At 43.3% G+C, this 26928-nt stretch overlaps 1 protein-coding gene across 3 annotated transcripts in view; it reads left to right on the plus strand.

The window, feature by feature from the left end:
* The window catches only part of LOC117510099 (citron Rho-interacting kinase), a 582117-nt gene that overhangs the window by 446347 nt on the left and 108842 nt on the right, over positions 1 to 26928 (plus strand). For all 3 annotated transcript variants that reach the window (XM_034169719.1, XM_034169717.1, XM_034169718.1), the window contains 3 exons: positions 3027 to 3196; positions 24825 to 24905; positions 26580 to 26715. In XM_034169719.1, the coding sequence (XP_034025610.1) occupies positions 3027 to 3196; positions 24825 to 24905; positions 26580 to 26715 (387 nt within the window). The remainder of the gene's footprint in view (positions 1 to 3026; positions 3197 to 24824; positions 24906 to 26579; positions 26716 to 26928) is intronic.

The following is a 26928-nucleotide window of genomic DNA, read 5'->3' on the forward strand; positions in this document are numbered from 1 at the left end:
CCCTCTATAGACACATGGGACATGTATCTTTTGTATATAGTTTGCCGTGTTGCACAGATTTTACTGCTCTTCTTTTAGTCAAATAAACAATTTGACTTATGTGATTATATCATAATTTACTGTCATTTCAGGATGAGTCAACAGTAAAAAAACAAATTCATCACTGATGTTTTGGTGCAATGATGATTCATTCTTAAGAACTTTTAATTGGGAATTTGCCACTGCAGAATACACTGCACACTACACCTGGCTGAAACGTTACAAAGATGCTGGAAAAATCAAGTCCAAACTGAGATTTTACCAAATGATGTTTAACATAAGTGAAAAGGTTTAAACAGACACTTCAGTGAATGACCACAATTATATCAAGGAATTTTGACTATACGGTACGTCCGCAAAGTATTCACAGCACCTCACTTTTTCCACATTTTGGGATGTTATAGCCTTATTCCAAAGTGGAGTAAATACATTTTTTTCCATCAGAATTCTACTCACAACACCCCATAATGACAACATGAAAAAGTATTTAGAAATTTTTGTAAATTTATTAAAAATAAAAAACTAAGAAACCACATGTACATAAGTATTTAGATCAGTACTTTGTTGATGCACCTTTGGCAGCAATTACTGCCTTGAGTCTTCTTAAATATGATGCCACAAGCTTGGTTCACCTATCTTTGGTTAGTTTTGTCCATTCCTCTTTGCAGCACCTCTCAAGCTCCATCAGGTTGGATGCGTCAGTGCACAGACATTTTCAGATCTCTCCAGATATGTTCAATTGGATTCAGGTCAGGGCTCTTCTGGGCCACTCAAGGGCATTCACAGAGTTGTCCTGAAGCCACTCCTTTGATATCTTGGCTGTGTGCTTAGGCTCATTGTCGTACTGAAGGATGAACCATCGCCCCAGTCTGAGGTCAAGAGCACTCTGGAGCAGGTTTTCATCCAGGATGTCCCTGTACATTGCTGCATTGATCTTTCCCTTAATCCTCACTAGTCTCCCGGTTCCTGCTGCTGAATATCATCCCCACAGCATGACGCTGCCACCACCATGCTTTACTGTAGGGATGGTGCCTGGTTTCCTTCAAACATGACACCTGGCGTTCATGCCAAAGAGTTCAATCTTTGGCTCATCAGACCAGAGAATTTTGTTCTTCAGGTGCCTTTTGACAAACTCCAGGTGGGCTGCCATGTGCCTTTTACTAAGGAGTGGTTTCTCTCTGGCCACTCTACCATACAGGCCTGATTGGTAGATTGCTGCAGAGATGGTTGTCCTTCTGGAACGTTCTCCTCCCTCCACAGAGGAATGCCGGAACTCTGACAGAGTGACCATCGGGTTCTTGGTCACCTCCCAGACGAAGACCCTTCTCTCCCAGTTTAGGCGTGCGGCCAGCGGCGCGAATAGTTTCTGGATGCACTCTAAATGCATCTTTTTTTTTATCCCTGGTGCCATCACAGTTTGGTTTTTCCATTCCTCTTGTGAACAATTGCAACTCCAGTGTAATTGCTGGCAACTTTCATACTTGTTGCAAAAGAGCACCAACATTCTGTTCTGATCACCACTGTTTTCTCCTCCCTTTTCTGTAATTCCTCCATCATGATTGAGTGCATACTCCCGAGAAACAGTCTGATCTTGAAGTCTGGTCAGATTACATGAGAAACACAGAACAGAAAGCTGTCTCGGGCCTTGATCTAAATCCTGAGGGAAGCTACAGCAAGTCTGTGAGTTCACAATTTGCAAACTGTCTATAGACACTACTCTTTTGCAGGAGTCCTTCACCTTCCCACAGATATAAAAGACTCGTATAAAGTGCGGTGAAGACTCCCCATTATGAGCAGTTCTTTGCAGCTTGTGTTGTTTATCACAAAGCTTTTGATTCAGTTGATTGGACTGCTCGCTGGGACATCCTGACATTTTGTGGATATCATAGCCAGCCTATACACAGATGCTGTGAGGGCTGTATGGAGCGAGGGCAGAAAGTAGGACTGTGAAAACCATTATAATAAGAATGGCTGATTATAATGATAATGATTATAATTAGAATAAGTTGCTTTTGTTGGGGAGGAACTGTTTATGGACCTTGACTTTGATGACGATGCTGTGATCTTTGCAGAATCAATGGATACCCTTATTGCAACATTTGAGAAGCTGAGTAAGGAATGAATGACTTCCTGGACCTGGCCATCAGAAATCTATTTGTGTGGAACAAAAGTGTTGATCTTGTAGAGACATGCTCTTATCTCAGCAGTGAAATTTATGTCTCTTGATCCTCAGCCTTTGAGACTGAGAGCCTCATGGAGTCATGACGTCACTGAGCAGAGGTGTTTGGTGATGTGATACCTTTATTGCCAAATAAAGGTCCAAGTCAATAGGGTACTGGTGCTTCCTGTCGTACTGTATGGTTGTGACACTCAGACGCTAACCACTAATGCTTTGGAGACAACTGGATGTCTTTGATACCAGGTCACTTTGGAGGATCCTAAGGGACTGTTGGAATGACTTTTTGTCAAATGAGTGTCTACGTTTGGAGACTAAGATGAGAAGTATCACTTGCATTGTTAGGGAGCATCAGCTTTGACATTTTCGTTATGTGGCTTCTTTCTCTGTGCATAACCTAGTACATATGTGCCTGACTTTTGAGGACTCCTGTAGCTCTATAAAGACATTTGTCTTTGATGGTGGTTACCAATCAAGACCCAAGGCTTTTTTATGGTGTCATGGATGCAGCAAAGCGTGACACCAGCACATGCTCCCACACTCGAATGGTCTTGACTTTGACATCTTCCATGAGAAGAGATATGCCCACTGCTTTTATTAGAGTGGGATGTTCACATCACCACCCCCACACCAGTCCCCACAGAGTGATGATAAAAAAAAAAAAAAAAATTGTAATTATTCTTCAGTTTGGGTCTGAAGACTCCAAGATGACTCAGGAAATACCCTCTAAATTTAATAGTGTAAAGTGTAGCTCATTAAATTTAGAACATGTTTGAATTTTGGGCACTTACTCATGTACCTTGTGTGTCAGATGTTCCCTATGTGCTGAAGCTGGAATCCCGTTGTCACTCTCCATGTTGGCCTGTGCAGTCCATTTACTTCATGGCTCCTAGTTTTCCAGACAAGCAGCATTGGGTGTCCATCATGGAGTCTGTGGTGGCCAGTGGGCGAGCCGCCCGAGAGAAAGCAGAGGCTGACGCAGTGAGTATTTTTATAGTAGAGCCAAGCAGACTCTGTGTCTGCTGACTCAAATCATAAATGACTGTTTGTGGATATAGTTGTAACCTGCTGTTGAACTGCATGGAGATACTCATGGGCAGTGAATTTCAGGTCAATAAGTATTTATTTATCTTAGGACAGAAGTCACCAACCCTGGTCCTGGAGAGCACCTGCCCTGCATGTTTTCATGAACTCATTATGATAATGTTAGGTAAAAAACAATTTCAGATACAGTATTATAGATCTGCATTTGTATTCTGTCATAAAATCCAAAATCTGTGCTGGCTGAGGACAGTATTCTTCAAATTTTAATGTCTCATTGGGTGAAAGTATCAGGGCTGCAAGGGTTGGTTCTATGCTTGGCATCCGGACCAAGCAATGAATGGATGCATCCTGCATGTTTGTCAGGGCTCTGCAGTTGAAGCATCTGGGGTCTGCCCAACATCTTTGCAACTCCTCAAAATAGGGAGCTGAAGGCAGAAGTAGAAGAGGCCTGCATAAAAAAGTCACAGGACACCACATGTGCCTGCTCCTCTTCCCACTCAGCAGTAGTAGCTAGGCTCTCTGAAGCCCTGATGGAAAGTACTTCCTCTAGGGCTTCCACCGCAAGAGATAGTACTGCAGGGAAAGCTTCAGGTGAAGACTGTGAAGTGGCTGCTGCAAAATCACCAGCAGACTGTGCATCATGTCATTGTAGGTTAATATCCATTGCCTTAAACTCAACAAACTCTGAAGCCAAGGTGTCTAGCTTCTGGGTCAAAGGATCCACCTGAGGTGCTTAAGTGAGTCAGCCCTTTGTGCAAGGGGTAATTGAGAGTTCAACCTGCTCTCCAGTTGGGCAGCATGGGCCGCGAAGCACATGCAACTGCAGTTTATGCATGCCTGTTAGTCCCTGCCTTAAGTATTCCATGCCAAGACAACTTGGACACCCGTCATTGCCATCGTCACGTTCAACATGAGCTCTACAGTCCACACAAATCATAAGCATGTCCACTTGATACAGGCTACCTTAAGTTGAACAGTTTTCTTTGCATGTGTAGATTACTTGGGTTGTTAAAATGGTGACGTGTTCAATACTTATTTAACCTGCTGTATGTGTGTGTGTGTGTGTGTGTGTGTATATATATATATATATATATATAAATACACACATATTTATTTATTCAGGGCATTACAATGCATGTATTTGTATTGAGCTGTATGGAATGCACGTCACATTTCCATTCACAGAACTGCAGGCAGAATACATGGTACAACTGCAATATGATTATACACGTGTGTATTTGTATCTATGAGTCATTGACAGTTGATATTATTTCTACAGACTGTGTCACTATAGTTTCATGTTCTGTGTAAAACGAGGTGTGGTCTTGTGCTTAAAAAAAGGAGGTATGAGCACACCCCTCTCCCTGCTGTGCGCGAATCAAACAGAGGAAACAGTGAACCAGCCAGCTGAAGCGAGCAGCTGGATTATTCCAATTAGAAATTTTGGAAGCAAAAATGGAATTGGTTCATTTACCTTTTCTTCAGAAATACGAACCAAACAGTGAAAACGTACTCATGCCAGATTTATTGTTGAATCACTGTCCCTGGATGAAATCATTGGAGTTTAGACGCAACCAGCCTATGACAAATGTTGACGTTTTGTAAGAATTAGTGTAAAATTTCAAAGTGAGATGGCCGCTGAATAGTGAGACTGTGTACAATGATTTAAAATAGTATGAGATGCTATTATTTGCACAAAACACAAACAACTTAAAATGACTAAAATGACAAAACATTGAAGGGAGTCTGGCATGACGCGTGTGTGTATCTCTCTCTCTCTCTCTCTCTCTCTCTCTCTCTCTATATATATATATACTCAACAAAAATATAAATGCAACACTTTTGGTTTTGCTCCCATTTTGTATGAGATGAACTCAAAGATCTAAACCTTTTTCCACATACACAATATCACCATTTCCCTCAAATATTGTTCACAAACCAGTCTAAATCTGTGATAGTGAGCACTTCTCCTTTGCTGAGATAATCCATCCCACCTCACAGGTGTGCCATATCAAGATGCTGATTAGACACCATGATTAGTGCACAGGTGTGCCTTAGACTGCTCACAATAAAAGGCCACTCTGAAAGGTGCAGTTTTATCACACAGCACAATGCCAAAGATGTCGCAAGATTTGAGGGAGCGTGCAGTTGGCATGCTGACAGCAGGAATGTCAACCAGAGCTGTTGCTCGTGTATTGAATGTTCATTTCTCTACCATAAGCCGTCTCCAAAGGCGTTTCAGAGAATTTGGCAGTACATCCAACCAGCCTCACAACCGCAGACCACGTGTAACCACACCAGCCCAGGACCTCCACATCCAGCATGTTCACCTCCAAGATCGTCTGAGACCAGCCACTCAGACAGCTGCTGAAACAATCAGTTTGCAGAACCAAAGAATTTCTGCACAAACTGTCAGAAACCGTCTCAGGGAAGCTCATCTGCTTGCTCGTCGTCCTCATCGGGGTCTTGACCTGACTCCAGTTCGTCGTAGTAACCAACTTGAGTGGGCAAATGCTCACATTCGCTGGTGTTTGGCACATTGGAGAGGTGTTCTCTTCACGGATGAATCCCGGTTCACACTGTCCAGGGCAGATGGCAGACAGTGTGTGTGGTGTCGTGTGGGTGAGCGGTTTTCTGATGTCAATGTTGTGGATCGAGTGGCCCATGGTGGCGGTGGGGTTATGGTATGGGCATTATGGACGAAAAACACAGGTGCATTTTATTGATGGCATTTTGAATCCACAGAGATACCGTGACGAGATCCTGAGGCCCATTGTTGTGCCATACATCTAAGAACATCACCTCATGTTGCAGCAGGATAATGCACGGCCCCATGTTGCAAGGATCTGTACACAATTCTTGGAAGCTGAAAATGTCCCAGTTCTTGCATGGCTGGCATACTCACCAGACATGTCACCCATTGAGCATGTTTGGGATGCTCTGGACCGGCGTATATGACAGCGTGTACCAGTTCCTGCCAATATCCAGCAACTTCACACAGCCATTGAAGAGGAGTGGACCAACATTCCACAGGCCACAATTGACAACCTGATCAACTCTATGCGAAGGAGATGTGTTGCACTGCATGAGGCAAATGGTGGTCACACCAGATACTGACTGGTATCCCCCCCCAATAAAAAAAAACTGCACCTTTCAGAGTGGCCTTTTATTGTGGGCAGTCTAAGGCACACCTGTGCACTAATCATGGTGTCTAATCAGCATCCTGATATGGCACACCTGTGAGGTGGGATGGATTATCTCAGCAAAGGAGAAGTGCTCACTATCACAGATTTAGACTGGTTTGTGAACAATATTTGAGGGAAATGGTGATATTGTGTATGTGGAAAAAGTTTTAGATCTTTGAGTTCATCTCACACAAAATGGGAGCAAAACCAAAAGTGTTGCATTTATATTTTTGTTGAGTACCAGTATCGAGAACTGGCCCAATTCCATGTTCATTTACTTGTACTTGTACTCATAAAACATCTCCGATACTGCAACGCCTGATACCCCTTTACAGCAGCATGATTTGAATCTCTTAATGGGGGATTTTCACACACACGCGCCATAACTTCCGTACTGTGAGCTGCTACTTTTTTCATACAGTGGGGTAATAATAATAATAATAAATTTTTTTATATAGCGCCAAATCACAACAAACAGTTGCCCCAAGGCGCTTTATATTGTAAGGCAAGGCCATACAATAATGATGTAAAACCCCAACGGTCAAAACAACCCCCTGTGAGCAAGCACTTGGCTACAGTGGGAAGGAAAAACTCCCTTTTAACAGGAAGAAACCTCCAGCAGAACCAGGCTCAGGGAGGGGCAGTCTTCTGCTGGGACTGGTTGGGGCTGAGGGTAAAAAAGTATTTAGTCAGTCCCTGATTGTGCAAGTTCTTAGAAAGATGAGAGAGGTCTGTAATTTTCATCATAGGTACACTTCAACTATGAGAGACAAAATGAGAAAAAAAATCAAGGAAATCACATTGTTGGATTTTTAAATAATTTATTTGTAAATTATGGTGAAAAATAAGTATTTGCTCAGTAACAAAAATACAACTCAATACTTTGTAACATAATCTTTGTTGGCAATGACAGAGGTCAAACGTTTCCTGTAAGTCTTCACCAGGTTTGCACACACTGTAGTTGGTATTTTGGTCCATTCCTCCATGCAGCTCTCCTCTAGAGCCACTCCAGGACCTTGAAATGCTTTTTACAGAGTCACTCCTTTGTTGCCCGAGTGGTGTGTTTCGGATCACTTTCATGCTGGAAGACCCAGCTACGTTGCATCTTCAATGCTCTTACTGATGGAAGTAGGTTTTGGCTTAAAATCTTACGATACATGGCCCCGTTCGTCCTGTCCCCTTTGCAGAAAAACAGCCCCAAAGCATGATGTTTCCACCCCCATGCTTCACAGTAGATATGGTGTTCTTGGGATGCAACTCAGCATTCTTCTTCCTCCAAACACGGCGAGTTGAGTTTTTACCAAAATGTTCTATTTTGGTTTCATCTGACCACATGATTTTCTCCCAATTCTCTTCTGGATCATCCATATGCTCTCTGGCAAACTTCAGACAGGCCTGGACATGTACTGTCTTAAGCAGGGGGACATGCCTGGCACTGCAGGATTTGAGTCCCTCTCTGCATAGTGTGTAGCCTTTGTTACCTTGGTCCCAGCTCTCTGCAGGTCATTCATCAGGTCCCTCCGTGTAGTTCTGGGATTTTTGCTCACCGTTCTCATGATCATCTTGACCCCACGGGATAAGCTCTTGCATGGAGCCCCAGATCGAGGGAGATTATCAATAGTCTTGTATGTCTTCCATTTTCTTACAATTGCTCCCACAGTTGATTTATTCACACCAACCTGCTTGACTATTGTGGATTCACTCTTCCCAGCCTGGTGCACATCTACAATTTTCTTCCTGGTGTCCTTTGACAGCTCTTTGGTCTTGGCCATGGTTGAGTTTGGAGTCTGACTGTTTGAGGCTGTGGATAGGTATTGTTTATACAGATAACGAGTTCCAACAGATGCTATTAATACAGGTAACAGGTGGAGGACAGAAAAGCTTCTTAAAGAAGTTACAGGTCTGTGAGAACCAGAAATCTTGCTTGTTTGTGGGTGACCAAATACTTATTTTCCACCATAATTTACAAATAAATTCTTTAAAAATCCTACACTGTGATTTCCTGGATTTTTTTTCTCATTTTGTCTCTGATAGTTGAAGTGTACCTATGATGAAAATTACAGACCTCTCTCATCTTTCTAAGTAGGAGAACTTGCACAGTTAGGGGCTAACTAAGCACTTTTTGGCCCCACTGTACGTTTTGAACACTAAGCAATGATGCGGTTAATTTATGGATTTTTACAGGCTTTCATGTAATTTACTCATAAGTCAAAATACATCCATCAATGCTGTCCATTGATTGGCTGAAAGCCGTAGTCGTCATGCGAAAAAAATTCACACAGCAAATAAAAAGTCTTACCTGTTTGTGGAATTCATCATCACATGATTCTGAAGAAAAATTATCCACATACAGCCTCCTGAGTTTGGAAAACAACATCTGAAAATACTTTAATTCCTTGTTGTGGCTGAAAAAACTTCCTCTGTGACTTTGGGACTTTGTGCCACAGTTGCTCCATCAAAACGCAGATCACGGTTTTAGCGGCGGAGGTTGTCCTTCAAGTTGGTGTGTTTCAGCCCTTGGTGTGGCTGTCCAGGCCGATGGGAGACCGGCTCCGTCCACTACAGGTGTAATCTGTTTGTTGAATGTCTGTGGCACTGCATTCGGAGCTTAATTCCTCTTATTTCCAGGAGCTTCACTTTTGCACCAGAAGTTGAAGTGTCACTGCTCCTGATTAACGGCTCAGTTACCACAGGCAACAAGCGATTCGGTGTGCACGTGATGAAATTATACCATGATCCACAAAGAAAAAAATTAAAATAAAATAATGTGTGTGCATGTGCGCGTGACACTGTGCTCCTCCAATATTTACATGTTTCACCATTGGGGGAAAAAACATTTACAGTTTGTATTTGTGTATGTTGCCTGTATGTATTTAAGTAAAAGTTTTAAAAATAGTGTAGTGAGTGAAAGGCTGTTTAGTTCAGTGTCATACATTGTAGATAAAAACATAAACAGAAATAACACAAAGAAGCTTCTTTTCTTCAAAAAGAATCTGCCCCTCACATTTTCAAAAAAGGCTTTTAGTCCTCACAGACATAAATAAAGTTATTGATGAACATTTTCAGTTCAGTTCCTGGTGTTATATATTTTGTAGTACTAAGGCCCACAGGTTACATTTCAGTCAGATGTCTGGCAGCGTCATGTTGTAGTCAAAAAGTGATGTTACATGATTTAAGTGAAATGCTTGTAAATAAAAATAAAGCTATATATATATATATATATATATATATATATATATATATATAATAGCCATGTGGCCTCTGTGTGCACGTGTGCATGCATGCATGTGGCTTTGATGACTCACAAACTGGGGGGGCTGACATTTGCCGTTTGGTATGCTTATGTATTTTGGATCAAAGATGAAAGGTACTAAACCCGAACGTTGCCGTGCATGTACGTGATTTTATTTAGTAAGTTTAATGTAATTACATATTAGTCCTGTCAACTGTACGTTTTTGCAACATTCATCCTTGGCCCAAAGTACATATGCGTACCACCTGGCAAGTGTCAGCTCTCCCCACTTTCTCTGTCATTGAAGCCATGCACACACACATCATGAGAGCCTGCCCACACATGTGCATCACAGTGGCATGTTGAGAGGTGATGTTCTTCATGACACGATATGTGTTCTCCAGCTGTGAGTTGGTCCGTACAGGTGGGCATGTCATGGGCGAGTCGCTGCAGCTGACCACTGTGTCATTGCTACAAAAGCAAATGTGTCGACATTGTCTCTCACCTTTCCAACATGTTCAGCAACACCTCAGTGTGCACTGCAGACACTGTCAGCCAGACTGCCCCATGTGAATATATCCATCTGATCATGTGAACGGCCAGTTGTCCTTCGGCGCACCATGCGCAGGACAGCTGCGCACGCAGAGCCAGCTGATGTGGTCATGATATGAGCTCTCTGTGAAAGCCCATTGAACCCTCTCGCAGCAGGTGTCGGCCAAATTCCAGCTGACATGCATGAACATCTAACACTGCTCATTTGGCACTTAGAAAATGTGTGGCCATTCGCACTATCATTACGAAAACAGTCAGCAGATGTGATGTGAAATTTGTGCCCCACAACTGTGGAGTTGCAAAAAGCCACACACGTGGTGTATGTGTTTCGCACGTGTGCGAGCATGTCTCCCCCCCACAACACATCTGCCATACCAGGGGGCACACTGGAATAAAATGCCTATATTTATGCACAGGTCTGCTCACATGGGGGCCGGACAGCCAGGTCTGATTGTACACAGCTCGGGGAGAGGCTTGTCAGCTGACCACAGCACACTGACAGCTGGATGGCAGCTCAGTGCACACATTACACACACAGAAACCACCACCAGAAAGGTCATATCAATTTTTTCAACAATACCAGATACACAGTTACATAACAAATAATGAAAATGAATGATCACATAACACAGAGTGACACGTTGGTATGGGCACTGAATGGACGAGGAGGGGGCGTGTCTGCTCATAGCCACCACTGTAAAGATCTCTGCTCCTGGACGTCCCAGCTGGAGGACACGTTCCGTGTTTGGAAGCACATTAACTTGTTATGAATAATCAGGTCCCATCTTATCTTAGGGACCTCGTAGTACCATATCACCCCAATAGAGCGCTTCGCTCTCAGACTGCAGGCTTACTTGTAGTTCCTAGGGTTTGTAAGAATAGAATGGGAGGCAGAGCCTTCAGCTTTCAGGCTCCTCTCCTGTGGAACCAGCTCCCAATTCAGATCAGGGAGACAGACACCCTCTCTACTTTTAAGATTAGGCTTAAAACTTTCCTTTTTGCTAAAGTTTATAGTTAGGGCTGGATCGGGTGACCCTGAACCATCCCTTAGTTATGCTGCTATAGACGTAGACTGCTGGGGGGTTCCCATGATGCACTGTTTCTTTCTCTTTTTGCTCTTTATGCACCACTCTGCATTTAATCATTAGTGATCGATCTCTGCTCCCCTCCACAGCATGTCTTTTTCCTGGTTCTCTCTCTCAGCCCCAACCAGTCCCAGCAGAAGACTGCCCCTCCCTGAGCCTGGTTCTGCTGGAGGTTTCTTCCTGTTAAAAGGGAGTTTTTCCTTCCCACTGTAGCCAAGTGCTTGCTCACAGGGGGTCGTTTTGACCGTTGGGGTTTTACATAATTATTGTATGGCCTTGCCTTACAATATAAAGCGCCTTGGGGCAACTGTTTGTTGTGATTTGGCGCTATATAAAAAAAATTGATTGATTGATTGATTGATGAACTTATAATGTTCTTCCGTGAGGCTTTTGTCTCTGCCTGCTGTCCTCACTTGGAAATATATAAAACATCTTTTGCCTTTGCGCTGGGTTGCAGCGGCCGCACACAGCACACCTGCTCCATGTCTTTGTTGATTTCAGGAATTTTTCTGCACCAATTACAGGCCAGCAATGGTAGCGCAGTGGTAAAGTTTCCGTCTGGTAATCAGATCTAACGGGTTTGAATCCCGTGAGTGACATTTTTTTAAAGGGTTAGTTAACCGCGGCGTTCTGTCTTGCATCCCCTTTTATATATTATATATATATATCAACCCAGTAATATTCACTAATTATACAGCTGGTGTTTATTTTATTGTTCTCCACATCAGCGGCGTGATGTGGTGCAGCTGCTCGCAGCTGTGTTCCTGCTCGAAAGACACTGTCACATGCACGAACCATTGCACTGGGATTGCGCACGCCTGCCAGTCAGCTCAGTGTTTTGTGGTTCACTCATATGAACTGTTTCACCAGGAGTCGCCCTGAGTTGCACTTATTCAGACCATGTGTGAAGGGGCCGTAAGCATTTGTAATTGTGTCACTTTGGTTCACAACCACTCTCTGACTCAAACAGTAAACCTCTTCCTTTCTTCTTTTTCCTTCTCTTTTTTCCTTCTCTTCTGCAGCTGAATAGCTGCAGCAGCAGCCAGACAAAGCAATGGGCAGCAGCACATTGGGCTTCTTCCTGACATAAATTAATTTCTATATTCTGGAAATCCACCTTCTATGTCTTCTATATAGCTTCTACAGGCAAGTCTGAGCAGTGCTGGGTAGGGTGTGACTCGCCTGACATTCACTAGGGGCCTCATGTACAAAGACTTGCGTGGACTTTCTACTAAAAGTTGGCGTACGTCAAAACCCTGAATCTGGCGTAACCACAAATATATTCAGATGTATGAAAGTGTGCGTAGGCATGAATTCATGCATGTTCTGTTTGTACATCCCACTGAACATGGAATTAAATGTGCAACCAAACTCCTCCCTGGCCACGCCCCATTTAAATATTTCATGTAAATAGGCTCTTGGAGCAGGGATTCCCCATGACGTCACACCAGACAACATTAACACAGGAAAGAAATTATACTAAAGATGACTGGAAATGATGTGGAAACACACATTCTGCACGTGTTACAACAGTGTGGCTTCGTAGCAAAAGAGTGCGGGTACTAGACTGGTTTGCCTGCAGTCCAGACCTGTCGCCCATTGAAAATGTGTGGCGCATTAATTTATTCATTCATTCATCTTCTACCGCCTAGTCTATTTAAGGGTCGCGGGGGGCTGGAGCCTATCCCAGCAGCCATAGAGCGCGAGGCGGGGTACACCCAAGACAGGATGCCAGTCTGTCGCAGGGCCACAAACAGACAAACAAACACAGACATACCCACTCGCACACCTACACCTACGGACAATTTAAAGATTCTAATCCACCTAAGCCGCATGTCTTTGGATGTGGGAGGAAACCGGAGCACCAAGAGGAAACCCACGCAAACACGGGGAGAACATGCAAACTCCACACAGAAAGGCCACGGGAATTGAACCCACGACCTTCTTGCTGTGAGGCAACAGTGCTAACCACTAAGCCACCATGCTGCCATGTGGCACATTCTAAAGCGCAAAATATTACAACAGAGACCCTGGACTGTTGAACAACTGTAGTCGTACATCAAGCAAGAATGGGAAAGAATTCCACCTACAAAGCTTCAACAATTAGTGTCCTCAGTTCCCAAATGCTTATTGAGTGTTGTTAGAAGGAAAGGTGATGTAACACAGTGGTAAACATACCACTGTCCCAGCTTTTCTGAAACGTGTTGCAGGCATCCATTTCAAAATGAGCAAATATTTGCACAAAAACAATAAAGTTTATCACTTTGAACATTAAATATCTTGTCTTTGTGGCGTATTCAATTGAATATAAGTTGAAGAGGATTTGCAAATCATTGTATTCTGTTTTTATTTACATTTTACACAATGTAGCAAAATGTGTGCAGTCAGTTCCGATAACATTTGGGACATCGGCTCTCGCTGCAAAATGCACTGTAATGTTGGAATGTACCTGATGACATTTGGATGATTGCGGCTCGGTGCAAGGTTGACTGGCACATGTCTGACCGATCTGCCAGCTCACGCTGGAATGTCCCTGATGCCAGGACGCCCAGTGTGGTCAGCGCCCGTGTGTGCACAGACAACCCCTGGGTTGGTGCCGTATTGCGCTCTGGGCTGACCGCAGTTCTACGTGCACCTCCAGTCACCGTGGACTTGGTAATCAAAATCAGTTTTATTACCACTTCTTATCATTTGGAATTAAATCCTTGCATTCTCTGAATTCATGCTCACATCAGATTGCACCATTGCAACGGCCATTTTATGCACTTTCCATGTGCTTTTATATCATCCATATAATTGCAAACACGTGGGTGTGTTAAATGTTCATCAGTGTGTCTCTGATGTACACATCACTCTGATGACTTCTTGTTTTCACACTATTAATGGTTTTCATACTATTAACGGTTCCTTGCGTCACCTCTACACATGGCAGTTGTGAATCTCACACTGTCTGGCGGTCGGTGACTCACGCGAGAGGTCGGTTTCAGCAGAATTCCAGTGTCAGGAGCTCAGCACTCACAGTGTAAACACATCTCGTGAAGTATGGACAATAAGGCAACATCGGGGCACAGCAGAAGTCCACCACAGGTGCTACACCTCCTCTAGATAACCCTCTTAACTTCGGAGAGCATATAATCATAATTGCCCATGAAGTTGCAAAATTGACGCCATCCACATCCTCACTTTGCCATTGTTTACATGCACTGTGAGACAGCAGAACTTTGCTGGCACCGTGGCGTATTCTGGGAAGCGCACGCGGTCGCCAGGAGATTATAGGAAACTCTGAAACACTGGATAGCTGTAGAAACGTGCGTATGCCAGCCAGGATTTTTGCATGATGTATTGCACATTTCCATGCTCAAGTCACTTTTGATACATCTGCACGTGGACGTGGAGATGGGCGTACGCCAGGTTTTTGTGCATATGCACGCTTTGTACATGAGGCCCCTGGTATTTTACCTGGAATTGACAAAAAGTCCCTGGCATTCCCAAACAGTGGCAAAAGAGTGGCTAATGGTTGCTAATCATCATGGGCACTGTCGCTGATATAAACTAATAGTTGCTAATGCTCAACCATTGTTATTCGCAAACACTTTAGGAAACATTTGTGCTCCTGACAGAGTGAAACTGTGATTTTTCACTGGCAAAGTTGTCGAATCCCAAAACTGCAACATTTGTTAGCATTTGCTGCTCCCTGAGATGCTAACCGAAGGAGTAAAGATGGGCATAGGATCTCGAGTTTGTCAGCTAATGCACGAGAAAAGGATTGAAATGTTTAAAAACAATGTTCCTCAAAGAAAGACTGGAAAGGATTTACACAATTCTTCCTCTACAGTTCAGAATATCATTAAATGATTGAAGTAATCTGGAGGAACTTCAAGAGGTAAAGGGCAAGGGCACAAGGCAAAGCTGTACACCTGTGATCTCTGATTCCTCATACAATGCTGTCTCAAGAAGCACCAGTAGCCAGTAAAACCAAATGTGCAAGAGATTACTCTGGGAAACCTTTGTCATGCACTATAATATGGAGTTGAGTTCATAAATGCAACTTTAAACTTTACTGTGAAAACAAAATAAGCCTTATGTTGACTTTGTCCAAAAGCAGCTTTGACTTCTCTGGGCTCAAAAGTATCTGGATTAGGCCATCACACAGTGTAAAACATATGTACTGTGGTCAGATGCATCAGTATTCCAGATGTTTTTTTTAAATGGATGCTGTTTGCTTGGGGGCCAAAGGTGAAAAGGACCATCCAGACTGTTATCAGCAACAAGTCCAAATACCAGGGCCTGCCATGATCTGGGGTTGTGCCAGTGACATTGGCAAATGTACAGTGGGGTAAAAAAGTATTTTCATCATAGGTACACTTCAATTATGAGAGACAAAATTAGAAAGAAAAAAAAAATCCAGGAAATCACATTGTAGGATTTTTAAAGAATTTATGGTTTAATTTATGGTGGAAAATAAGTATTGGGTCACCCACAAACAAGCAAGACTTCTGGCTCTCACAGACCTGTAACTTCTTCTTTAAGAAGCTCTTCTGTCCACCTGTTACCTGTATTAATGGCACCTGTTGGAACTCATTATCTGTATAAAAGACACCTGTCCACAGCCTCAAACAGTCAGACTCCAAACTCAACCATGGCCAAGACCAAAGAGCTGTTGAAGGACATCAGGAAGAACATTGTAGACCTGCATCAGGCTGGGAAGAGTGAATCTACAATAGTCAAGCAGGTTGGTGTGAATAAATCAACTGTGGGAGCAATTGTAAGAAAATGGAAGACATACAAAACCATTGATGATCTCCCTTGATCTGGGGCTCCACGCAAGATCTCATCCCGTGGGGTCAAAATGATCCTGAGAAGGGTGAACAAAAAGAAAGCAGAGAGCTGGGACCAAAGTAACAAAGGCTACACACTACACAGAGAGGGACTCAAATCCTGCAGTGCCAGGCGTGTCCCCCTGTTTAAGCCAGTACATGTCCAGGCCATCTGAAGTTTTCCAGAGGGCATATGGATGATCCAGAAGAGGAATGGAAGAATATCATGTGGTCAGATTAAACCAAAATACAACTTTTTGGTAAAAACTCAACTCATTGTGTTTGGGGGAAGAAGAATGCTGAGTTGCATCCCAAGAACACCATATCTACTGTGATGCATGGTGGTGGAAACATCATGCTTTGGGGCTGTTTTTCTGCAAAGGAGACAGGACGACTGATCCGTGTTAAGGGAAGAATGAACGGAGCCATGTATCGTGAGATTTTAAGCCAAAACCTCCTTCCATCAGTGAGAGCATTGAAGATGCAACGTGGCTGGGTCTTCCAGCATGACAGTGATCCCAAACACACTGCTTGGCCAACAAAGGAGTGGCTCTGTAAAAATCATTTCAAGATCCTGGAGTGGCCGAACCAGTCTCCAGACCTCGACCCCATAGAAAATTTGTGGAGGGAGTTGAAAGTCCATGTTGCCCAGCGACAGCCCCAAAACATCACTCCGCTAGAGGAGATCTGCATGGAGGAATGGGCCAAAATACCAGCTACAGTGTGTGCAAACCTGGTGAAGACTTACAGGAAACATTTGACCTCTGTCATTGCCAGCAAAGGATATGTTACAAAGTATTGAGTTGAACTTTTGTTATTGAGCAAATACTTATTTTCCACCATAATTTACAAATAAATTGTTTAAATGTGATTTCCTGGATTTTTTTTTTCTCATTTTGTCTCTCATAGTTGAAGTCTACCTATGACGAAAATTACAGACCTCTCTCATCTTTGTAAGTAGGAGAACTTGCACAATCAGGGGACTGACTAAATACTTTTTTACCCCACTGTAACTTGTATTTTTGTGGTGGCAGCATTACTGCACAAAAGGACACTGAGATTTTAGCGCAACGTATACTGTCTATCTTTTCCAGGGACATCCATGCATTTTTCAACAATACAATGCAAACCCCATCCTGCGCACATTACAAAGGTGTGGTTGTGGAGGAAGAGGGTACCGATAATGGAGTTGACTGCAGTTTTGAAAGGAAATATGCAGTTTTGAAAAGAAAAATGCAACAATGACAACATTGTAATATTGCACTCCTTAAGACATGTTTTCTGGAAGAATGGGGCAAAATAATACCTGAAATTTTTCATCATTTGGTATCATTCATTCATCTGCTACCGCTTAGTCCAATTAAGGGTTGCGGGGGGCTGGAGCCTATCCCAGCAGCCATAGAGCGCGAGGCGGGGTACACCCAGGACAGGACGCCAGTCTGTCGCAGGGCCACAAACAGACAACCAAACACAGACACACCCACACACACACCTACGGACAATTGAAAGAGTCCAATCCACCTAACCTGCATGTCTTTGGATGTGGGAGGAAACCAGAGCACCCGGAGGAAACCCACGCAAACACGGAGAGAACATGCAAACTCCACACAGAAAGGCCACGGGAATTGAACCCACGACCTTCTCGCTGTGAGGCAACAGTGCTAACCACTAATCCACCGTGCTGCCCTCACTTGGTATCCTCAATGTCAAAACATCTAGTGGTGTGAGTGGCAACATCACAAAGTGGTAATACTTTAGTATCCCATGTTTTTGTGGAACATGTTGCATGCCTGGAATGCAGGAAAGGATGTACATTAATAAATTAAATAAAGTTGATGAGATAAAATATGAAGTAGTTTGGGTTCATACTGCCTGCATGGAAGTTTCCACCCAAAATCCAACACCCTAAGGATCTATGAACAACAGAAAGAGTGTCAGAGACTTGACCCAGGATGAAAGGAGCATCCATGAATACATCAGGAAGATGGTCCCCAAAGATAAGCTGTTACAAGAGTGCCTCAAACAGATGAACATAAATGGTGATAAAAACAGGATCATACAAGTAAGTACAAAAGATGAACCAAATGGACTGCACTGAGGCTCTGAACATGGCAACACAAGAATAAGTCCAATGCACCAGATCCATAGAGGCAGGAGTCTGTCATAGCTGACAGAACCCAAGTTTCAGGCTAAATGTGCCTCAGACACAGTCCAGCACACAGGAGCCGGATATAAGATGCAAGCTGAGACAGCATACACTGAGAGGCACGACCAAGTGGTCATGATAGTGTATAGGAACATCTGTGCCACATATGTCTGAGAAGTCCCCCAAAACCCCAGAAGGTGGTTGAAAATGACGCTGCTAAAGTCTGGTGGGACTTCAAATTCCAGACAGACAAGCAGTTGCTGCCAACCAACTAGACATAAGGTGGTTGACAAGGCGCAGAAGACAGCAGTAGTGATAGATGTGGAAGAACCAGCCAACAGCAACATCAGAGAAGAGCACGAGAAAATCGAGAATTTCCAGAGCCTAAGGAACAACTGCAATAGATGTGGACGGTAAAGTCCAAAGTGGTTGCAGTGATAATAGGAGCATTGGGAAGTGAAGGTGAATTCTTCAACCCTTTGTACAGTGTATTTGCCAGCATTTATGAAGGCCAGTTCACAGACATACTGGCCCATGATCACTGTTTTCTTCAGGCTGATATTAAGGCCAATTTTTTTTCTTTTACAAGCATATGCTAGGTTACTGACTAGCTTCTGAAGACCACCTGGTGTTTGGGAGGAATAGCTCCCAAATCAAGACTGCATACTTGAGACAAGTACCTTGAGACAAGCATCATTGAAGAGCTTGATGTCACATACACTCCATCATTAGCTGACTTGAAACCAAATGGATGGAGAAGATCCTAAAGCATGTTGAAGTGAGGATAAAAGCCTGCTTCGTGCCTTTGGGGATGAAGAATGAGTTTGAGGATTATCCATTAAAGAGTACTGTACGTTGCTTGCCATCATGAAAAGAGACAATAATACTCTGCAGCTTGGGTGGGCAGCATTCTGAAAAGGCCCTTTCTGCTCACCAGGTCAATGTTTTGATAAGTTCACTGATGAAAATGGCTGTCTTTGTTGATGGCTCTTCTCCTGCAGTTGCCAAAGAGAGAAGATTGTGTCAGTTGTCAATCTCTCTGCCTCAAAGCAACACTGGCATGCTGGGTACATTTGTTCAAGCAAGTACCTATAGCATCTTCAAGACCACTCTTGTGAAAGTATTGTTATTGATGCAGAACAGGGATATGGTTACAGTCACAGCAGTCTTCCTAGTTCTTAAACAACATACTGATGTTTGCATCCTGCATGTCTTGGGGTACAGATTCCTCTTCCCAGCACTGGCAGAGCAGGTTGTACAGTTGAAGAATTTGCCAACGAACAAAATATTTAAATACAGAACCAATTCTTTTGTTCAGTCCACCAGACTGTGACTCGGGCTTAAAGCAGTCAGGCCATTCGCCATAAGCTGCTTCTTGTTTTGAATGACACCACATACATTCTAATTACCTACATTTTTGTTAAATCAGGGCTGGGTGGAAGAAAAGTGGAGGAGGGGGCATGACAGGGTGAGTGCTGTTGTCTGCCTGCCATATCACACTACTGGGTGTCAAATGACGTCCAAGCCATGGACCGATTACATGTAAACCAGGGTCCCCTGACTACTGCATCACTGTAGTGCTTTGTGATCTGATTATTACGGACATCTGGTTACTGACATGCACACCCATAGCCATAATTACCAGTAATAGACAGCGGTCGTGATGCAATACAGTGAACCCATGTACAGAAGACCCTGTTTGACACATGGCAGTCCATATATTGGATAAAATACAAGAGATAAGGCAGGTTCTGACATTAACACATCAGCGCCCCCTCCCTCCCTGTGGCATGCGTGCCTTCTCTCTCTCTCTCTCTCTCTCTCTCTCTCTCTCTCTCTCTCTCTCTCTCTCTCTCTCTGTCTCTCTCTTACCCACCAGAGAATCAGCTGTTTGGCATGTATGCACATGCAGGAAAGCTATCAGCTGTTTATGAGCAAACACATGCAGCTGAGGGCACAAGTGATCCAACATCACTCACACGCGGTGGTTCGGTCACCTGTTATCCCGGCTAGACTGAAAGGAACAAGAGGCCATGAGATCACTGGAGCCATGTAAAAAGTGCCGGACGCCTCTCATTTCTCATAGATGTGGCCACGGTACCAACTACATCACTGTATTATGTTACTGATCCATATGTAATGATTTCTGACACATATCTGTCAGAAGGGGGAATAAATAAAAATATCAAGATGATTTTTTTTATTTCTTTCATTTATATAGTACCAAATCACAACAAAGTTGCCTCAAGGTCGAAACTTACCAACCCCAAGAGCAACCACACAGGCGACAGTGGTAAGGAAAAACTCTCTGATGATGTGAGGAAGAAAAGGGGTGGCCCTCTGCTTGGGCCATGCTACTGACACAATTTACAAAACAATTCACAAAAAGGAATATACAGGAATTTTTGCCAGTGCACAGGACAGGAGGGTTGCAGAAACAGACAGCACACCCATCTCTGGATAGAGCTGCACCTCAAACAGAGAGAAAAAACAAAACAAAAAAAACAATCAGGCATCGAAAATCAATCAATCAATCAACTTTTTTCTTATATAGCGCCAAATCACAACAAACAGTTGCCCCAAGGCGCTCCATATTGTAAGGCAAGGCCATACAATAATTATGAAAAACCCCAACGGTCAAAACTACCCCCTATGAGCAAGCACTTGGCAACAGTGGGAAGGAAAAACTCCCTTTTAACAGGAAGAAACCTCCAGCAGAACCAGGCTCAGGGAGGGGCAGTCTTCTGCTGAGACTGGAAAAGACAACAAATACAGTATAATTTGTTAGCATTAAGCAACAAGAAAAACAGAAGAAATGCTAAGGTGATCGCCGGCCACTAGCCCTAAACTTCACTAAAAGATCTAGAATTTAGATAAAGTTGAGGCCGCGGCCCACTGTTTCCTAATAAAATTAATTTAAAAGAGTAAACGCATAGTAACATACTATGCCAGTATGCTAGCCATATGAAAGGGAAAATAAGTGTGTCTTAAGTCTGGACTTGAAAGTCTCTACAGAATCTGACTGTTTTATTGAGGCAGGGAGATCATTCCACAGAACAGGGGCACAATAAGAGAAAGCTCTGTGACCCGCAGACTTTTTATTCACTCTAGGGACACAAAGTAGTCCTGCACCCTGAGAACGCAAAGCCCGGGCCGGTACGTAGGGTTTAATTCGTTCAGCTAAATCGGGAGGTGCCAGTCCGAGAACAGATTTATAGGCTAGTAGCAGAATCTTAAAATTTTATCTCACAGGGACAGGAAGCCAGTGAAGAGATGCCAGGATGAGTGTAATGTGGTCAAACTTTCTGCTTCGTGTCAAAAGTCTGGCAGCAGCATTTTGAACCAGTTGGTGATGATTTGGTGTTTGCCCACCTGCGTCCCACCTGCACCATTCAGTTCAGCTGAGCCGGTCGATCTGGAGCCATTCCAAAGGTGACTACTGTGATGGCTTTGTAATACAGTTGCAATGTCAGTCCTTCATATGTGTCACTGTGATATGACATGTATTACTGCTGTGACAGCCTGTTCAGCCATACTCAGTGCAACATGGCTCTGAGAAACACTGATTCGCTGTGCAGCTCACCTGACCGGGCTGTTACAGATACATGGTCATGCCCTCTCCTGGGTTACATAATGTATGTGAATTATGATCAGCATCATAGCTGTAAGATCATGTGTAGTTGCACGGTGCCCTGCCCCATGGTGAGTCAAAGGCTCTGCATGGTGCACCACTTATGCCCATAATGTGCATGAGATTACAGATCCAATCTCAGTCCACCTCATGTGTCAGAGGATGTATCTGTAATATCATGTTATCATGGCTGTTAGATCCCATCCAGAGGGACAAACTGGGCATCAGCGCATCATGGAGACACGCTGACGCACGACACCTGTGATCGCGGTGTAATGTTCAGAATGAGCATGATATCACAGATCCATTGTCAGTCCACTTCATGTGTCAGAGGATGTATCGCCGCACATGTTGGACACAGTGATGCAGGTACATTATCTATCCCATAAGTGGGGATGCCATTCTACCTGAGGCATTAATGTTAAGACTTGCCTTACCTCTCTTATTTTATCCAATATATGGACTGCCCTGTGTGCCATACAGGGTCCTGTGTACATGAATTCACTGCATTGCACCACGACTGGTGGCAGTTATCATTAATAATGGCTGTGGGTGTGCACGTCAGTGATCAGATGTCCGTAATAATCAGATCACACATGCACTACAGTGATGCAATAGTCAGGGGACCCTGGTTTACATGTAATCAGTCCATGAGTTGGATGCCATTCGATGCCCATTAGTGTGACACGGAAGGTCTTCAACGGTGCAGACCACAGCACTCACCTTGCCATGATCCACCACCCCCCCCCCGCTTGCCTTCCACCCAGACCTCGGGTGGCACGTACGGCATTGGAGGGGCTAATTCCTGTTACATTCTGATGGCATTGTGGGGTTTTGTGCTTTGTTCTTTTTATCCTTTGTCTTTTTAATTTAATTTTTTTTATGTTTTGTGCTGTGTTGTGTCCTCATTCGACCTGCAATCTGGGTAGTCGACCTGGATTTATGACCTGCTGCACTCCGAATGTGCGCGAATCATTTTCGGGTCGGCTTCAAAACACATTCTGGGTATTTCTATGGCATTCGTACACAGCTGTACGAATATCTCTCTCATATGAATGCGGCCTGAATTCTGTCTGTTTTTCCCATTCATCTGATTTGTACAGCAATCAATCAATCAATCAATTTTATTTATATAGCGCCAAATCACAACAAACAGTTGCCCCAAGGCGCTTTATTTATATTGTAAGGCAAGGCCATACAATAATTACGTAAAAACCCCAACTGTCAAAACGACCCCCTGTGAGCAAGCACTTGGCTACAGTGGGAAGGAAAAACTCCCTTTTAACAGGAAGAAACCTCCAGCAGAACCAGGCTCAGGGAGGGGCAGTCTTCTGCTGGGACTGGTTGGGGCTGAGGGAGAGAACCAGGAAAAAGACATGCTGTGGAGGGGAGCAGAGATCAATCACTAACGATTAAATGCAGAGTGGTGCATACAGAGCAAAAAGAGAAAGAAACACTCAGTGCATCATGGGAACCCCCCAGCAGTCTAAGTCTATAGCAGCATAACTAAGGGATGGTTCAGGGTCACCTGATCCAGCCCTAACTATAAGCTTAGCAAAAAGGAAAGTTTTAAGCCTAATCTTAAAAGTAGAGAGGGTGTCTGTCTCCTGATCTGAATTGGGAGCTGGTTCCACAGGAGAGGAGCCTGAAAGCTGAAGGCTCTGCCTCCCATTCTACTCTTACAAACCCTAGGAACTACAAGTAAGCCTGCAGTCTGAGAGCGAAGCGCTCTATTTGGGTGATATGGTACTTTTGTAAGAAGGGACCTGATTATTCAAAACCTTATAAGTAAGAAGAAGAATTTTAAATTCTATTCTAGAATTAACAGGAAGCCAATGAAGAGAGGCCAATATGGGTGAGATATGCTCTCTCCTTCTAGTCCCTGTCAGTACTCTAGCTGCAGCATTTTGAATTAACTGAAGGCTTTTCAGGGAACTTTTAGGACAACCTGATAATAATGAATTACAATAGTCCAGCCTAGAGGAAATAATGCATGAATTAGTTTTTTCAGCATCACTCTGAGACAAGACCTTTCTAATTTTAGAGATATTGCGTAAATGCAAAAAAGCAGTCTTACATATTTGTTAATATGCGCTTTGAATGACATATCCTGATCAAAAATGACTCCAAGATTTCTCACAGTATTACTAGAGGTCAGGGTAATGCCATCCAGAGTAAGGATCTGGTTAGACACCATGTTTCTAAGATTTGTGGGGCCAAGTACAATAACTTCAGTTTTATCTGAGTTTAAAAGCAGGAAATTAGAGGTCATCCATGTCCTTATGTCTGTAAGACAATCCTGCAGTTTAGCTAATTGGTGTGTGTCCTCTGGCTTCATGGATAGATAAAGCTGGGTATCATCTGCGTAACAATGAAAATTTAAGCAATACCGTCTAATAATACTACCTAAGGGAAGCATGTATAAAGTGAATAAAATTGGTCCTAGCACAGAACCTTGTGGAACTCCATAAATAACCTTAGACTGTGAAGAAGATTCCCCATTTACATGAACAAATTGTAATCTATTAGATAAATATGATTCAAACCACCGCAGCGCAGTGCCTTTAATACCTATGGCATGCTCTAATCTCTGTAATAAAAAAGATTGCTCTAGCGTGCTCTAGTGTGACGGGGAACACCATACAAAAATATTAAAAGCTTTGGACCACGCAGACTTCATCTTTAACAAGGTTTGTATATGTGAATTTAGGTCTGCAACTGCTGATACGTAGATTTTAATGTGTTTTGCATGTGAATGTTGTTACACAGCAAAACGTGACAGGTTATTATCATGAACTTGAAAGATGACTCTGACTTTGTCCCAGCTCTGGCACTGTGTTTTCATCCAGTGCTTTGCCTCCCAGGGTCATGTGGAGGTCATAACTCTGCTGACCTTGGCTTCTCTGTGCTCTTTCAGAAACTACTTGGGAACTCTCTCCTGAAGCTGGAAGGAGATGACAGGCTCGATATTAACTGCACCCTCCCCCTCACAGATCAGGTACCATACAGACAGTTTTGTTTGCATTTTATTTCATTTTATTTTTTAACAAAACGTGATGAAAAACATTTTTACCTTGGAAAAAATTTTCAAGGTCAAAGTCCTGTTAGAAGTGACTTCTCATAAGCTATGGAGTTAAGGCAGAGGTGGGCAATCATGTGCCATGATGGACCGAGACACTGCAGGTTTTCCTTGCTAACCAATCACCTCAGCAGGTGATTATATTCATGATCAGGTGTCTCACTCAGGTGATTTCATTGACGATCAGGTGGTTATGTTCAGCGGAGGAGCTCATCAGCAACCCACCTGTTGATGTGATTAGTTGCAATGAAAATCTGCAGTGTCTTGGCCCTCGTTGCCCACCCTTGAGTTATGGGGTAAAAACAACAAGAATGGTGACAAAGTCAATTTCAGTTTGTACAGGGGTCAAAAATTAAAGTTGCTCTAATTTTGGTAAAAAGTGATGCAAATTATTGCTTTAGTTAATAGGGTTTTAAAAATGAATAGTTTGCACCATGTTTCATGCTTAGTTACCATGTTATGGGGTAACATATGCCACAGAATCCAATGGGCGTCGACATTGACCTTTACGTTGCAGACCAAGCACTCAGCACTCTCAAAACTATTCCATTTATTCCATTTAGGTCACCTCCCTGACCAGGAACCCAATAATCACTGTGTCACAGATCCAGCATTCCCCTATGGAGAGGGAAGAACCTTCCAGAAGGACAACCATGTCTGCTTTTGACTAGTTGACAAATAAAAAAATAGTCAACTAGTCGACTATTACGACGAGTCACCCCATTCCTACTTTTCAGTGATGCCTCACATTCACCCATTCACTCACCTTTGAGCTGTGAGGCAACAGTGTTAACCACTAAGGAACTGTGTGTTGCCTATTACAATGACAAGAGCAATCAGAGATTTCTGACGTACGTCAGTCCAGACCTGGATCACCTCCAAAATTTAATGGAGTGTTCATGCCCTAATATCTATATGTGGTATGAATTTGTTGATAATCCGTGAAGCAGTTTTGACGTAATCCTGCTAAAGAACAGACAGACAGATAAATAAATGCAGGTGAATTTATTACAGTGTGTCCTTGGTGGACATAATAAAAACCTATTCTATTCTATTCTATATCAAGATGGGGGGGGGGGGGGGGGGGGGACTACAAAACACCATGTTTTTAGCTTTCTTATTGAGCAGGATTAGGAGTTGGCCTGTGAAAAGTGTAGACCTGGGTTTGAATCCTGCTCAGGCTACCTGTCTGTGTCCTTGGACAAGGCAATCACCCAGCTGTTTATGGGTAATGGGGGACAATTGTGCCTCAGCTCTAACGGACTCGAGGCCTACATGGTCCTTATTTCTTCTTCTCGTTCCAGCGTGCTTTTTTTTTTTTAATTTAGTTAGAGTCTTACAACTGCATTCTTTTCTTAAACCCTCTGAACATAACCTTCTGAAGATTGAAACTTTAACAGTGATATCAAAATTTATCCCATTCCGTAGTTCCCTCCCTTGTACTATTACAGTTTTATTCTCCATTATGCCTTTTTTCCAGTCAACATTTTGACTAACCTCAATATTTTACCAGCAGTGGTCCTGATCTTTGCTCCTGTTTGAAATATTCCCATGTTGACCAGATTTTGTTGGTGTTTTGTTGCTGAACTGCAGATAGTGATGGTGGGCTCTGAAGAAGGTCTGTATGCCCTGAACGTGATCAAGAATTCGTTGACTCACATTCCAGGTCTTGGATCAGTATTTCAGCTCTACATCATTAAAGAGCAGGAGAAGCTCCTGATGATTGTTGGTGAGCTCTCTGACTTTTTTGGTGATGATAATGTGATGTGAGTGTCAGGATGTCTGATTGAACTTCTAGCTCAGTGACTGTGGTCAACATTTTGAGGCAATGTGCTTCACCATCAAACTGAAGAAATAACAGGACATGACAGATATCTTCATAAAATACTGACTGTAGCAATAAAAAAGCAATCAGTCCTAAATGCTTACAAACTGATCCACC

The sequence above is a fragment of the Thalassophryne amazonica genome, chromosome 5 (assembly GCF_902500255.1).
Source record: "Thalassophryne amazonica chromosome 5, fThaAma1.1, whole genome shotgun sequence".
Taxonomy (NCBI): domain Eukaryota; kingdom Metazoa; phylum Chordata; class Actinopteri; order Batrachoidiformes; family Batrachoididae; genus Thalassophryne; species Thalassophryne amazonica.